Here is a 16,136-nt window from a genome sequence, read left to right as displayed (position 1 = left end):
AATCCGAACGCAGCGTCAGGAGGGCAATAGGAGGAGCGAGGGCCGCGCTTACGTAGTACGCGTGTGTGGGCTGGGTGAGTGAGCGTGTGCTGCGCGGCTGCGGCTGACGGAGCGGTAGGGCTTGCCGGGCCGGAGTTGCCCGTTCGCCGCCCTCGGCTTAGCCTGTGGACGGGTCGGAGCCTGTCTGCCTTCGCCCCGGCCGCCTTTCGCAAGGCCACGGTTCGCATGCGGCAACGAGAGGATTGGGACGGGGGGGGGGGGGGGGGGGGGGCGGGGGCCGGGGCAAAGCGGTTCTGGATGCGGGCGGGGCGACGGGGGAGGTTTGGGGCGGGCGGTGCCTGCGTGTGACTGCCTGTATGAAGAGGTAGGAGCGGGCTCAGGCGCAGGGTAACGGTGTTTTGCTTTCTGCTCGCTTTTTTTTTTATTTTCCCCTCCTGGGTCGCCGAGTTCAGCAGAGGCGTTTCTTTGTCTTACAGGCTTCATCTGCTTTTATCTGTAACCCCAACCAGGAGTTTTTCCTGCCACTCGCACCTTTCAGCGTTTGTGAGAGCTGCAAGGATGGTGAATGTTCTGAAGGGCGTTCTCATTGAATGGTTAGTGACAGCATCAGCATCTGCTCAACTGGTTTTTTAGAACTGGAAATATTTTAGGTGCTTTAAGAGGCTAGGCCGAAAAATGAATTTGTATGTAAGGGATACTGAACAGACAAATGAAAGATGAGGTCTTTAGGGGAAGAAGGAGAGAGGCAATTGTAAGAAATCTTAATTCCAAACTCAGTTTTTCAAATATGTTGTTGTTTTCTACTTAGACTTAATGTCATGTGTACCTCTTGTTTGCTGTACTGCAAATAATGTTGAATAGTTTTGTTCCTGGGTGATGTGTTTTCTGTACTGATTCTAAAGGGAAACTTGTCTGTTTTTCATCCTTTGTTTTCTTTTTTCATTGATTCCTGTTCATGTTGTACTCAAGGCTGTCTGCTCTAAAACGAGTGTGCTTATAATTTCAGAAAGTAAGCTGTTCATATCTGTGCAGTCAGTTTGTTTATATGCAGTCTGAAATCCCTAGACTAAGGTTCTGATAACAATTACCTCCAAATTAAAGGAGCTGTCAGTTAAGGTTTGCGGAATCATTATATATCATTATATTACAAGCAAGATTTCTGCTGTGTGCTTAAACTGTAAGCATCCTAACAGACTATAAGTGCACAAGTGCAGAACGTCCTGCATGGTGCATACAGCTGTGTGTCTACTGTGGTTCACTTCTAAGCTGACTGGACATTAGCCAGCTCACATCTGAATGCCTCAGTTGGGTATGAGCATCTTGGAGTATGAATTCCACTATCACAAAAAGCTTATTGGCTCTAATTTGGCTGCATGTTATTATGGTGACAAACCTGACCACAAGAAACAACCTTCCTGTACTTTCTAAAGACACCAAAGCAGAATTGTGGACTGGCAAAACAATAGATTCTAATATCTCAAGCAGTTAGTACAGTGTTGTATTTTTTCCTCTTTCTTTTATATATTCTGAAAGATGTGTGTGTTCTTGTACAACATTGTGATCACTTCCCATTTAATATTAGAATGAAACTTAATTATCCTCTCTGGAAGGGAATCTTTTATCTGATGAGAAATCTATAGCGTCTGTTATGCCATCAGAGTTTAAACAGCCCCCTGGGAAACTCACCTTTGTATTGGCTTTGCTAGCTGCTGGTTGCTTTCTTGTTTCCTTCTTGGCTTTGCATAAGGCTAGCTGATGATTCCATCCTGGGAGAAGATGCAGAGTTATTACAAGCCTCTCCCCGTGTTTACTTTTCAGATACAAATTTTTTACAACTCATTTTTCCAGGATGTGTTTGGTAATCAGTTGTCAAGAAGTTGGGGAAAAAATAAACACTTCTGAATATGTTAAAGTAAAACATTAAAATAAAACAACAAAATGCTGATAATAATAACCTGCATATTATTCGTTCCCCCTGCGTTATTCCAGTATATTCTTAAACTGTTCTTAGGACAAAATCGCAATGATTATAATCTTCAAATGCTGAACAAGATCAGTGTTTCTGCTGAAACACACGTATCATGGCACTGATTACGGTCCTTTATGTTGATTATGTGAAAATGAGTATATTGCCTAACATGCAGGCTGGGCATCCCAGCTTATGCTTCTGGTAATCATAGTGTATTGGTAAGGTACGTGAGGAAGAAACAAGCAAAAACAAACCTCTGTGCAGCCATCAAAAAGAATGTGTAGGAGTAGGCTGAGGACCACACACTTTGGTATCTTTTTCATAACTTCTTTGTGTAACAATTGTTTTTCTTCTAACATTCTAGAGCACCTAAGTAATAGCTTCTCTGAAAAAGATGGAGATTAGACTTTCCTACTCTCCTTGCCTCAAAATTATTATGTTCTATGTAGAGTAATTTTGTTTTAATATGTTTGAGGCTAATCTTGTTTTTTTAGTTGCTAGTGCCTGAACATGCAGAGAGATTTGGTTCTCTAATGCATGCCTTTGCATCACATGCATGTTTTAGGTAAGGGAGTATAAAATAATTGTCTAAGGAATTCTTTTAAGATAATGTTGCTGTTTACTACTTTGTCAAAACAACCATGTTCGTGATTTTGAATTATTCTGCACTACCTGATGCAATTTATTTCCTGCACATGTCCATTTACCAGTTATTGCACCCAAGCATCAATTCTTATCAAAAGCATGATTTTCCTGTTTTTTATTAGAAAAAATAAGAATGAGGACCCACAACTGTCAATAAATATTAGGACTGAATTACTCAAAACTTCAGTGGATCCAAAAGTTTATTCCCTGTCTAGTTGATCAGTATAACGCAGACGTTCATGTAATTTTCAAGCTTCTGAAGTGTTCTCTGCTGAACGCTTGTATCTAACTTGCAAGGTGATAACATGAAAAAGAAGGGACAGTTCAATTACAGCGTGATAAATGTATAATTCATGTATGACTTCTTCCTTTCTCTGCTGTTCTACTTTGAGATCTTTGCTGTGTATTGGGTTTTGGTTCCCCTCAAAAACATGTTTCAAGATAGCGTGTTTCTTTGGCACTGTTTTTGAAAACAGCAAGGTTAAACTCACCTTGTTAAGGTGAGGTTGTTGGGTTTGGTTTTGTTTGTTGTGTCTTGTTTTTTTTTTGGGTTTTTTTTTTTTTTTGTTTTTTTTTTTTGTTTTTTTTTTAAGGTACTTTTGTAATAGCAATATAGTGGCATTTCTCTGCCAGTTTAGCAGCCAGTTCTTTTTAGACTTGGTCATCAGTTCATTTTTATTTCTACAACAACCAAGACGTTTTTTGTTGCCAGAGAAACAACTTTTTCAAGAGCATCTTAATCTTTTGATTGTGAGCAGCTCTTGAAGTTAGTACAGTTTTTGAAAGAGCTTTCAGAATATCTTAAAAGGATGTTCTTAATTTTTAGCTGTATCTTATTACAATGAGGTGGAATCTGATGTATATTTGTCTCTACAGTGACCCAGCAATGAAGCAGTTTCTGCTCTACTTGGATGAATCAAATGCTTTGGGAAAGAAGTTCATCATACAAGACCTGGATGAAACTCATGTCTTTGTATTAGCAGAGTTGGTTAACTTCCTCCAGGAGAGAGTGGGCGAGTTAATGGACCAGAACTCTTTTCCTATTACTCAGAAATAAAAAAAAAAAAAAAAAAAAAATAAAAAAAAAAAAAGAAATGAGATTGCTGCCAATTTTTACAAAGCAAATTTCAGTAGTTTGGGTTGTTACTGTTTTAATAGACCATGTTTACTAAGTTCTGTGGTGAGGTGATTATTCTGGAAAATGGGTAATTTTCGTAGACAAAATACTCTTGAACTGAATTTTGTTTCTCACTTTGAAAGATTATGGTTTCTTTATTAAAATAAATTATAAGATGATACACTTAAGGGTGTGCAGATGGGTATTTTTGATGCATGATTTCTGGTTTTCCTTTAGAGTTATCTTGTGAAATGGTATGACCCAAAAATGAGTGATGTTTCTGTATTGGAATGCTTTATGAACCTTCCTGACGTGTTATATTCATGTGGAATTGATTAAATTTGCTTATAGTGTGACAGAGAATGTAAAGAAAGTATGTGCTTGGTGGAGCCTCCCCATACATTGTAGGCATGGTCAGAGGAAATCAAATTCTTCTCTAACTTAATGAGTTTTAGATACCAAAATAATAGTGTTTTTTTTTTTTTTGTCACACACTTTACATGTACTCTTAATAACGACCTGCTTTTACCAATGTTATCATTTCTGTGTTGTTCTGAGTTTGGGGAGTGGTGGTGAGGATTTAAGGTTTTGACAGAGGGTGAATGCAAAATCTGTAATCCTGCATCATAACATTGAGCTTGCGTATCAACAATAGCAAATAGAAGGGGCAGTACAAATTTGAGACCAATCCTTCAGATATAACTACTTGTGTTTTGTTGTTTGTTTGTTTTTTTTACTGAAGCTAATACAAGAACCTGTGTGAATAGGAAGGGGAAAATAAAGAGTTGATTGCTCTATTTAATAAGAAGAAATTTGATTTTTGTGTTTTGTTTTAGTTCTTTGTCCTCCACTGCCCCTCTGATAAAATCTGCAAAGATGAGTCCTCATTTCTTTACACTGAAAGTGTAAAAAAAAATCTGCATGTGTAACTCACTAACTTAGACTCTGGCTTATTCAATAAGGAGCCTGTGCACGATGATAAAACCTGCAAAGATTTTGATAGCAAATATGGCAAGATATAGATAACAAGAAAAAGAAAGAATGTGCTACACCTTTCTTTCTTATCCTGCTTCTTGCTTAAAATAGACAAATTTATTGGTTTTAGTAAAGAAAGACTTCTTAATTACCAGTTCGAAGGGAAGCTTGGTTTTCAGAGCTATGCTCTACAACTACCTGAAGGAAGGCAAGGTGTCAGTCTCAAGTGACAAGAGATAGGATGTGAGGTGATGGCTACAAGTTGTGCTATGGGAGGCTTAGGTTGGATATCCAAAAGAATTTCTTCAAGAAGAGGGCGGTTAGGAGCTGGAACTATCTGTCTAGGGAATAGAGAGTCCCTGGAAGTATTTAAAAGATGAGGACATTTAGTGGTGTACTAGGTAGTGCTAGATTGATGTTTTGACTTAAGGGTCTTTTCTAACCTGTATGATTATTCTGTGATCTAGCCGACCAGAGGAAGAGCGTGACAGGAGTGTCATCTAAGGGATGCTTACTTGAACTTCATCTTTTATTTGCTACTTAATAGCTCTGAAAAAAGGTCTTTGGAGTTCACTTTATTGTGTTTTGTGAGTAACTTTTGAGTAGTAATTGAAACTTTAAATGAGTTTATCAATATGACTTTCATTAATTAAGTGCAAATTGTAATTAATGTTTTGGGGTGATATAAACACACAAATTCCCTTTCCTTCTCTCCAGTGCAACAGTATGCCAAGGGAGAATAATTACCCAGTACAGTAAAGGAAGGAATAACCAGTAATGAGTAGAGAGAACTCTGTGCGGTCACCTCAAGTATGTGAGAACAAATTAGAAAAGATGTTTTATGCATTAACAAGATCCTCTTCTATGAGTTTTAAGTGATGGGATTTCATGGTTTTATTAACATGGCTTATTTTAACTTTTCTTAGTTGGCATCATCACCACAAGTGTCAAACTTCAGCTCGCCCCTAAGCTGGGACTTCAAAAGTAGGTCTCTAAAAATACTGATGGAAAAATACATTGCTGAACATAGATATCTATATTAAAAAAGATGTATGTGAACAAAGGCTGAGAGGTAAATTTTGTTTTTTTTGAACCAGGCAGTAGGCCATTGAAGAAAAATAGTAATCTTTTCTAACAAATCTTTTCACATTTCCAATTTCACAGCAGATTTGAGTCCTCTCTCTGCACTGACTCTCACAAATGATCCCATGAAAGCTGGTAGAGCTTACTGATGAGTGAAATGAGGCATTACTCACTATGTCAGAATTGGATCTCCATGTCTGTTGTATAACTCAGACATTGGCAAGGTTTATGTTTGTTATACATTCAAGTTTCAATACACTTTGTAGGTTTTTAATGATGGAAAAACAAATTTCTCCTAAATTAAATCTTTGGTCTTATGACTCAGCAGCTAACAAGAAATTTGTAAGAAATAGGTGCTGTGATAGAAATATGATATTTAATGTGAATAGAGTTAATACTTCACTCTGTTTTGTATTGGAAGAGGTGTGGGCCTAACAATTTCAAGGCAGACCAGTAAGGGGAGCTCTTAGCAATACTTTAAACTGCTTTTTGTGAAATTGCTGCTGGTAATGGTGGGTCACAGATTTATTGTGCTTTGAAGCATTAATGTCTCACTCTGGAAATGCTTTAAGCTACAGATGAACTATTTTAACTTCAAAGAACCCCACTAGAAAGACATTTGTGCAGGAGAGTTTGGAATGCAATTTATTTAGCTCTGAAATTTCTTAGATGTTTAGTTACCTAATGTTTTCATTCTGTAATCCCACCACACTGTAATGATGCAACTGAAACTGTCATTTTCAGATGTTACTGCTTGGTCTGTATGTATCCACACCATTATCCTGCTTTCAGAGTTGCTCTGAATTAAGCCACATCATTTTCGGTGAGTGTAAATCAGAGGCCAGCAACAACAAAAACAGTTCCTGAGCTGTCCAAAGGAAAGGTTAACAAATTTCTACAATAAAAGTTTTAGTATGAGGAAAAACATGGTAATACTTTTCATACTAGTGGATGTATTTTTCATATAAGAAAAAATCTTGATAATAATCTGTCCTCTGATTGTGTGGCAGTAATAAGCAGTTTAATTACAGAATAGAAACTGCATTGAAATTGCTATTCATGAAACACTTTTTAAAAAAATAAAAAAATGTAGTATCTGTTAGCTTTTAGCTATGTGCTTTAAGCAATTCTAGATGGTAATAACAACAGCAAGTAGAAAGGTGCTGGAAGAAATGTTTTGTTTTTTCAAACACATAGCTTTATTATAGATAAAGGCTAATAGTACATGCGTAGGAATGTGCTCCAACACAAAATCCACTCAACACCAGAACTGTTGTCAGGTAACTGCTTAGCTGTAATAGTAGTCTCCCGGGAAACAAACTAACAACAAAATTCTGGGATGACAATAGGTTGAGGGATGTAGCACCTAGACCCACAATTTTTTACTTTTATTTTACAGGAAAGATGGGCCGAGTTGTAAATCACAGAAAACTTGGAATGGTGCCTACCTTTGTATCAGTGAAGGGTGTCACTTACAGATAAGTGTTGCACAATTGTGCAGTGTTGTCACTACTGACATATTGGCTATGCCAAGTAAACATGCCAAGCAATCCTCTAATCTGTCAGCAGTGTCAGTTATATTCCTGCTCTTTTGAAGGTAAAGGGTGTAAGAGCAAGATGGATGAGAAGGTAGAAAAGAGGCTTTTAACTACAATTTCCTGTTAAATTTTGAAATTAAACAAGATCACAAGCAACACAGGAAGAAAATTGTTAGTGCAGTTAAATTCTATTTATCAAATAAAAAAAAAACTTGCAATTATCTAGAATTTATTTTGCTTACAGAAGGTCCTGTACTTACCAGAAGAGCCAACGGATCAGATGGACTGGGAGAACAAGCTTTCTTAATGCTAGGACTATCTAGTTTCTGAAAAATACCTCTTTAACTGTAATGCATAGTGTGCTTTCTTCATTTGATTTTGACAGACAGTGTGATTGAGGACTGTAACATCTTTCTGATGATGACTGGGTTGCCATTGGGTAGAGGTAGCTGTAAATGGAGTTTGAGAAGAGCAAGAGAGAAGGAACAAGGAGCAGCCAAAGACAAGCATCTAAACAAATTTGTCATTAGGTCCAGGAAATCTGAATTTTTGGAAGCTAATAAATGTTTCCCTTTTGGCTTTGAAATTTAATTTAAAATTTTATTTAAATGTTCAGTAAAGTCATTTCTGCCTGTTCAGTCTCTGGTATGACGGCAGGAGTAAAAAGAAGCTGTAGGGAGAAGGGATTCTGAGGGTGTATTTGTTTCAGAAGCTGGTTCCTAAAGTTGTTTGCTACAAGTGTTAAAGACCTTTTCAATACGTAGAGTTATTCTTGTTCATTTCTTTCTTTAAATGTACTATAATAAAAAAAAAAAAAAGAACTGTGTGTGAAGATGCTAGGGAGAACTTTCGCTGATTGAATTGCTAGGTACAAGGAGCAGTGGTGAAGGAGGCTTTCATATAGTGGAATTTTTCATTATCATCATAGTTACATGGAGATCATAAACCAAAATAAGCCAAAGAAGCAAAGACAAGACTGATAAAAATGGCATACATTTAAGTCTAGTGGTCCAACATTGGCAATGCTTCACCTTTGTTCAAGCTTGAGATTAATCACTTGTATCAATATTTTAAAGTTTCTACTAGTCTGAATGATTGCCTGGGACATCTGGGGCAGAATTTCCTGGAATCTTATCACTTGTGAATAGATGGAGCATCAGTTCTAGGTTTTCCAGTCTCAAAGACTGCCACACTAAAACATGATGAGTAGTTTTGCCCTTGGTGCTAGCATCCAGCATCTAATGATGACAATCTTAGGTTTGTAATATCTGTAATGCAGTAGAGAATCACAGAACAATTTAGGTTGGAAGGGACCTCTGAAGGTCATCTGGTACAACTCCCTGCTCATGTAGGGCCACTAGGACTGCACAACTCAAGGATGGTGTACAAATTTAATTTTCTTGTAGAAGTCTGAAAATAATAATAAATATATGTTGCCAGTTTAAAAATGCATTATTTTAATTCTATTTGCAGAAAGTTGGGCAAATTATTGATGCCAAGCTTTCAATCCTGCAAAGAACTAGACAGACTAGTTTGTAGAGCTCAAAGATCTGCACAGATTCTTATAATGATGAAGTTTGTGAATTGAACTCATTTTGCTTGCCTCCTGTGAGTACGCTTGAGAGAAGAAAGAGCACTTTTTATTGTAGAAATCTTCTCCTTTGGCTAGCTCAAAAACTGTTTTTGTTTTTACTGTTGTTATCAGTTAGTTTGTTAGTTCTGCCCATTTCTCTTCTTAGTAAATGAACATAAAGTAAGTGTGCAAATGAAGAAGGCATGAAAAATGAAATAAAATGGTGGGGAAAAAAAAAAGTGCAACAAAAAACATTTAATGTGTGAAAGAGTGAATATCTTACCTAGGAAAAAAAAAAATAAAAATCATATGTTTGACACATTAATAATGCAAGTGAGTTTCAGAGGTTGTTTCTATGTGTTGTTATAGATAAGTGGGATTTGTCATCTGTTTTCCTGAAAAAGAGGCCAGGCTGTGATTTCATAGAGGGAAGGGTTATGAATACGGGATTAATGGTTCAAAGAAGTGGAATGGAAGGAGCTACTTCCTCTAATAGCTGGTTAAGTAAAAATCATCATCCTGTAAACGTGAAACTATCGTCCTGTTGTGACTGAAATGCACAGAATTGTGTTCCTTTTCAAACTGCACGATTGCTATTGCCATTGACATGAAACACTCTTAGAAAATACTGTGTGCAATTCCTTTTCTGTCGTTCAGATGTTTTTTCTGTTAGCTCTGTAGCATAATGAACTGGTCAAGCTTATTATTGGATGAATGGATGGAGCAGAACCTGTTGAAGGAAAGAGTGGTCTTTTCCCCTTGAGTTTTCTCTCACTGTTACATATTTTGTTTATTTAAAAATAGTTTGGGGTGTGAATTAAGTGCGTTTTAACATGCTTGACGATCCAAGAGTGTACTGTAAGCGGCAGGCAGGCAGAATGGCAGCTGCAAAAGACTGATGTGATGCAGTCATTTCTTTAGCTGTAACGTGGCTGTGTATAGGGCAGCAGCATCCTGGTAGGCAACTTAACGAGCATGTGCTATTGTTAAAAATGTTACAAGTTTTGTCTTCTGCTTTCTCTTTGGAAGCTGGGGCTTGCTTAGCAGCTAGGATGCCCCTGGGTCCCAGGTGCGGGACTCAGAGGTTGCGTTTGAGCTTGCTGTTGCTCCCTCGGGCGCAGATGGCTCGAGTTGAACCCAGGAGACGAGAAAAGAATTCAGCGATAGCGGGTTCGGCCCCTCAAAGCCTGCACCAAAGAAGAGCTCCCGCTGACGACGCAAAGTCAGCCCCGCCTCGCCGCCCCGCCGCCCCGCCGCCCCGCGTCCGTGAGGAGAGTCTGTGGCGTTGGGGGGGTGGCCCTGGGCCCGCGGCGCCGCACGACGGGGGCGGGGCCGGCGCGGGGAAGCGGCGGGGTCACGTGGCGGTGGGGTCACGTGGCGGGGAGTCGGGCCCAGCCGCCGCCGCCGATCCGGTAGCGGTGAGAGACGGAGACGGGAGGGAGGGCGCGGGGGGAGGCGGCGCGGGGCCGGGCCGGGGCGGGCGTGGGGCTGGAGCGCGGGGCTGCGAGCGGCTGCCGCCCGCTTCGCTGAGGTGAGTGCGGGGCGGGGGTGGGTGGGCAGCTCCGCGGCCGTCATCCTTTTGTTCCGGCGGGCGGGCAGCCCGCTCGGGGCGGGGGTCGCCGTCCCTGGCGATGGGCTCCGATTAGCCTGGGGCCGGCCGGGAAGCCCACGCTTTTCTCTGGTGCCGGCTGCGCCCGATACGGGCGGTGCGGAGCGGGCGGACTCCTTCGGGCCGGGCCGGCTGCACGGCTCTCGGGGTGCGATGCCGTCGGCGCCGCTTCGGCCCCGCTCGCTCCCCCCGTCCCTCCGTGCGGGGCTCTCGCGGGGCTCCGGGGAAGCGCCGGGGTCCGCCCGGCCGTGGTCGCTCCCGGGGCCGCGTCGTACAGCGTAGAATGGAACCGGCCGGCGGCTCCGAGTGCCGCTGGGTGCCCGCTTCTCGCAGCGGCGGTTCGGGGAGCGTGCCCGGGTGTCCCGGGGGAACACGGGGTGAAGGGCCGCCCGGGTTATCGGTACGTTCGGGTGCTCGGAGCCCCGCGGTATCTCGGGGAAGGACCAGACAAAGGCCTCCGTAGAGAAGATCTTTCTTTGCTTCTTGAAAAGAGGGGATTGCAACCGCGTCGTTTTCGTCGGTGACTTCATTTTGCCGGGCTGAGAGCGCCTGTCCCGGTGTTGGTGGTGGGTGAGCGGCGCGCCGTGCTGTAGCTAGGTTAGGTAAGAGGTACGTGCTGCTGCTGCTGCGTTCCGCACAGCAGCTGCAAACAGCGCAGTTGTTGCTTAATGGATGTCTTTGAAAATGATTTGTGAAGTGTAAGTCTGAAGCCCTAAACTATCTGACTAATGAAATGCAGAATACCAAGCGCTCGCTCGGAAAGCAAGTGCTTTGCCATCGTACGGTGCTGGCACCCTTGAAGATGACGATGTGAATGTGAGCCACAAATGTTAAACTGTTCCTATTGAAAGCTTACTCAGTTCTCACTTAAAAAAAAAAAAAAAAAAAAAAAAAAAAAAAAACAAGCTTTTCACAGAACAGACTTCTCCTTCTCTTTACATCACGGTTCCTGGTTACACTGCTTCGATCGTACCATCACAGATTTTTCTGCAATAGCAAACATGATGGTGATCCCAGGGGTTGCTCTCAACTCCATCTTGCAATCCTGATGGAGAAACAGCTTCATGCCAGCAGCCCCTAACCCAAGAGCTCTTGGAAGGGAAATGTGGACAAGTGGGCCTTGATTTTTTATTGGTGATTGGAGCCAAGTGAGATGGAACTATTTCCAAAAATTGTCTGTCTTGCACTGCCCCCGTGGTATTTTATAAAAAGGTAGTTATCAATTTCTATGGGGCTGAAACAAAGCAGTAGGCTGTGGTCTGTGTGTAGGTAGATGCTTTGAAAATCACAAACAGCCCAGAAGACTGCCAGCTATTGCTGTTGTGAATGACTTCTATAGAAAGTGGATTGTTTTGTACAATACATCACTATTTTGAATGGCAGCCTGTGGAATTTGTTCTCACCTACTCAACAAGTGTTTATTCCAAAGCCCTTCTCATATTTCACTATTCCGAAATTGCCTATTCGCTTTGGGAGCTATACTGAGTTCCTGATGGGCAGTTCCTTCACTGTATTTTTTTCAGTAAGTTGCTGAATAGATTCAGATGGTTCTGTTGTAAGCTTACACCAAGCAAAGTGCTGTGGTGTAACTTCTGTAAGCTCCCCAAATCCTTTTATCACATAAATGATTGCTTCTGCTGAACTGCCAAATAAAATTTGTTTTGTTTATAATTAACATCCAGGAAGAAAATTAGTACACGCTTCATGTTATTATTAAGCTTACTTAGAATGTACAGCTTTTAACAGTACTTTTCGTTAGTTGGTTTCAAAGCTCTCGCAAAAGAATTCAATGTAATCGTGATTTTCTTATTTGACGGTCACCACCTAGCGCTCATAAAGATATCATCATCCAACTGTGAGTGGCTCTAAGTTGCTCTAAGAAACTCTGTAAGAGGTTAAAAAATCATGTATTGATTTAAAAACCTCATCTCCTTATGGTAAGACCCCACAAGTTCACATTTGAACAGTTTTTTGTTGTAGCGCTTTTATTTTGCTTAGTGGTGCCCGAAGTCATGTTGCACAGTTCCTCCCATGTTTTGGCTGGGAGCTAAGCTTGCTTGTTGTTAGGTAGAACAGGCTTCTTTGCTTCGTATCAGAAGAGACCCTGCAGAAAGCTTAACCAAATTCATGTATGAGTTAGAGAATGATTCAGGTCAGGTTACTCTTACGGGGCTCCAAGTAATCGCTGTGCATGCCTCCAGTTACCAAAGAGCTTGGTTGCAGAGTGTGTTTGTACAGATGTCTTTTGATATCTATTAGAAGTGGGGGGAGTTTTGAATGAGTTACTTGTATTGCCAGAACCATTCCATCTTCTTGGCTTTCTTCCTCTTCAGCGTGCAGAAGCTACGTGAGAGGTAGTGATTTGGAATCTTCCTTTTGTTGCTATTGACTGGAACTGTTTCTTCTTGTTAAGCATCCCATTTTTTTGTAATGCTTCTGGAAGCAGAACAAACTTCTGGTACAGTAGATATGAGGTGCACCCTCTAAAATAGTGTATTTTTTTTCCCACTCAGCTATCTCTACCAATTTTGGTGTGCAGATTATCACCAATTTTATTATTGGTGTGTTTTAATAAGCAATCTAGTTTAGGACTTGAGATCTCTTATACTGTGTTGATATCTTCCAAAATGGCACAAAGAAATTGTTTTCTGTTTTCTAGTTGGAAACAATGGAAACATTTAAGGATAACAACACTTGCTAGTAAATACAAAAGATTTTATAACAGCGGTGTTACAGTTTTATTTGCATGGAAACTCCTTGTGTGTGATACTGTCCAGAAGTGTGCTTATGTCTTTACATAACATACATATCGCCTTCATTAGGGAGATAGTAGGGCTTTCCTATGGTAGTGAAATGCTTGCAGGCAGCAAGCACTGAAATCAGTGATTTCAGTTGGTTCAGTTTCAGAACAGGGCCTGCCTGTAGGCACAACAGGATCTAGACTTGTTAGATCTGTGTAGATTCAGATTATTTTGGAAAAAGATTCAAGGGGTTCAGTTTCATGGAGGAGAATTTTTTGCCTATTTGTGTGGTCATTATTTTGTGGCTCAGCACCTCTAGTCTTTGGGGGCTTGGAGGGTTGACATGGCTATTGCTTTCATCCTTGTTTATTTCATCTGCTATTGTCTGTTCTGTGTTATTTTTAATTAATGTCCTTGTTTACCTACTTTTACAGTACTTAAAAGTTTAACTTTTTAAATGGTCTCTAATAGTTTTTGCTTTGTGCATATATTATGGAAAACCTTAGTACTCCTCAGCTGCACATCAAATCCTTGATAGCTAGAATCTATCACAGATTCTGGAGAGCCTCCCACTAGAAATCTGGGCCCTTTGCATGGCATGGAGATCCTAGCTCGTTTGATTGTTGCCCATGCATAGTTTCAGTGCCAGCAGACTCCACCCTGCTAGGAGTCATATATGCTTTCCTAGTTTCCTGGGTTTAAGTCATCACTGACGCCTTTGTCTAGTGCAGAATTCTCTTTGCAAAACATGTGTTTGAAGATTAATTTGCCCATTAGAATGTAAGAAATCCGGCATTTTTCAGTACTAGTACCGGTTATTCTTTTGCTATGTATAGAATAAATTCCTCTCCTGTGAAGACATTCTTCTCATTAAATGTTTGCTGAAGCGAATATCTTGTCAGCTAAACTGATTTCTGAATAAATCTTCAAACACTTCTTGTTTCATTAGTTTGAGTAATAATTGCTAAGTAAAATTTGGAAGGAGGCCAAACCCATATCTATTCATACAGCCATTTGAAGAAAATTACTGCATATACTTTACTGGTGCTACCTGGCACCACTTAATCAGATGAAAAACATAGGAAGGATTCCGATGTTGGATACAGTATGAAATAAAAGCAGTGTTTTTCATACAGAGGGTGGTGATGCACTGGAACAGGTTGCCCAAAGAGGTTGTGGATGCCCCATCCCTGGAGGCATTCAAGGCCAGGCTGGATGTGGCTCTGGGCAGCCTGGTCTGATGGTTGGTGACCCTGCACAGAGCAGGGGGATTGAAACTAGATGATCACTGTGGTCCTTTTCAACCCAGGCTGTTCTATGATTCTGCACATGTGTTAAGATCATTGCTGTAGAGCAATGTTTTTGGAGATGAGCAGAAATAAAGCCATAATGAAAAGCAAAGGTGGGCTGATTGCTGTGCCAGCAGTGGATCATATTCCACATGGGCTTCTTAGTTGGAGAAAGATCTTGACTTGTGATGTTCTTACATTGAGAGGGGAGGGTGCAAGAGCAGCATGTGCTCCTTTTTGTTCTGTGTTGGTGCAACACCCAGTGCAGTGGGAGCCTCATTCTGTTTTGCAGCTAAGTGCTGCTGGCTGTGCTTCATAGAGAATGCAGCTCTGCTCCATCAGAATGGTGGAGTGACTTCTAGGAAATCCTGTTAGTCAGAAATAACTAAAAAATAGAGCGTAGCCCCAAAGGTCTACCTGTCTAATACCTGGCTAAAGTACATGGAAGGGAGACTAACACAAATCCTCTCTTGTAGATAACAGGCTGTGGGTAATAGTTAACATTGTATTAAAAATATCACAGATGTTACTCGGAAAGCTATTTTAAGTGTTAAGTAAAACTCAAGGGGGGAGTGAATTCAGCTAAGGGAGAAGGAGGAAGAGTTATCTATTTGTGGTGCCTTCCCCAGCTCTCGTGAGTGATGCAAGTATATTAAGAACTGTTGCTATATAAATATCTTGGCTGCCATACAAGTGCCCTACATAGTGCTTTAAAATGAGGGAACTGAGCAGTGTAGGTGTTGAACCAGCTTTAGATATTTTCCCTTCGTTTTCCCCGTGCAAAGAAATGCAGACCAAGAATGAGTTCCTACCAGAGGTGTTTTCCACTTGAGTATCTTGTTTTGATGGTGAGTGATAGCAGGTGCCTAGGGCGTGCAGATAGCTGGATTGTCTGAAGGAAGCTTCCCCAGCTTCTAGCAGGGTGCAGTTTAGAGACCTCTAAACAGACAATTTGGTATTGAATCGTTTGGTTTTTAATAGCTGTGGTGAATTTGTGCAGTCTCTTTTTGAACCCTCAGAGACGTTAATATCTGCAACATCTAGTGGTGCAAGAATGATAGAAACGGAGGTGTTCATTTCTAGTTAGAATCACAGACTGGCTTGGATCAGAATGGGCTTAATACATCATTGAATTCCAGCCCTCTGTGCTGTTCCACTGTTGCCAGGTTAAAAGCTATGATCCTCCACTCCATTTTGCACAGTGCAAATGCTTGATATTTTTAATTTGTAAAATTTGATATCAAACTTGTATGGATGAGGTTGACTGCTTTATGTGTACATCTGGATTGTCAGACATGTGCAAACTCTATCTTACTTACTGGGAAGCAACTCTTGTATCTTCTCACTTTTAGTAATGTCCTGTTTGCTTATACCTTGCATTACTCTTCAGCAGTTCTCTGGTTCCATTTCACAGACAGCTTTGCACTTAGAAATGTATCTTTTTGTAAAGACCCCGGAGTTGATATCTGTATGAATTGGATCTGCAGAAAGGTTGTGAGCCTCTGAAAGGTAATGGCTGAATTTGTGAACACGTGAAAGAATGGAGAAAGTTTTTGATTCAGTTCTTGGTGTGCAATTTCCATAGTGGTGTAGCAGA

At 40.8% G+C, this 16,136-nt stretch overlaps 2 protein-coding genes across 5 annotated transcripts in view; both read left to right on the top strand.

The window, feature by feature from the left end:
• Positions 1-13: 13 nt before the first annotated feature.
• Positions 14-4,548, top strand: GTF2H5 (general transcription factor IIH subunit 5). Of its 2 annotated transcripts, none has more exons than XM_042889977.1 (3): positions 14-74; positions 477-593; positions 3,491-4,548. In XM_042889977.1, the coding sequence occupies exons 2-3, from the start codon at positions 559-561 to the stop codon at positions 3,669-3,671; spliced, it is 216 nt and encodes a 71-aa protein (XP_042745911.1). In that variant the 5' UTR covers positions 14-74; positions 477-558; the 3' UTR covers positions 3,672-4,548. The 2 variants fall into 2 exon arrangements, with proteins under 2 accessions (XP_042745911.1, XP_042745904.1); XM_042889970.1 differs by lacking the exon at positions 14-74 and adding an exon at positions 121-219.
• Positions 4,549-10,257: 5,709 nt separating this feature from the next.
• The window catches only part of TULP4 (TUB like protein 4), a 134,698-nt gene continuing 128,819 nt past the window's right edge, over positions 10,258-16,136 (top strand). The window contains exon 1 of one of the 3 annotated variants that reach the window (XM_042889809.1): positions 10,258-10,318. The gene's annotated coding sequence lies outside the window, so the exon portion shown is untranslated. Of the gene's footprint in view, positions 10,319-10,370; positions 10,432-10,844; positions 10,910-16,136 lie in introns of those variants that run through there. The other 2 variants (XM_042889818.1, XM_042889828.1) reach the window with 2 other exon arrangements.

Source organism: Lagopus leucura, unplaced genomic scaffold, assembly GCF_019238085.1.
Source record: "Lagopus leucura isolate 7727_CA_CO unplaced genomic scaffold, USGS_WTPT01 Super-Scaffold_73, whole genome shotgun sequence".
NCBI classification, from domain to species: Eukaryota; Metazoa; Chordata; class Aves; order Galliformes; family Phasianidae; genus Lagopus; species Lagopus leucura.
This window is presented reverse-complemented; position numbering and strand designations above follow the sequence as displayed.

What these genes read in the sequence shown, in the direction of transcription:
- GTF2H5 (XM_042889977.1), top strand. Translation starts at nt 559, where the DNA reads ATGGTGAATGTTCTGAAGGGCGTTCTCATTGAATG. An exon ending in AAGGGCGTTCTCATTGAATG is followed by an intron (nt 594 to 3,490) that starts GTTAGTGACAGC and finishes TTGTCTCTACAG; the next exon opens with TGACCCAGCAATGAAGCAGT.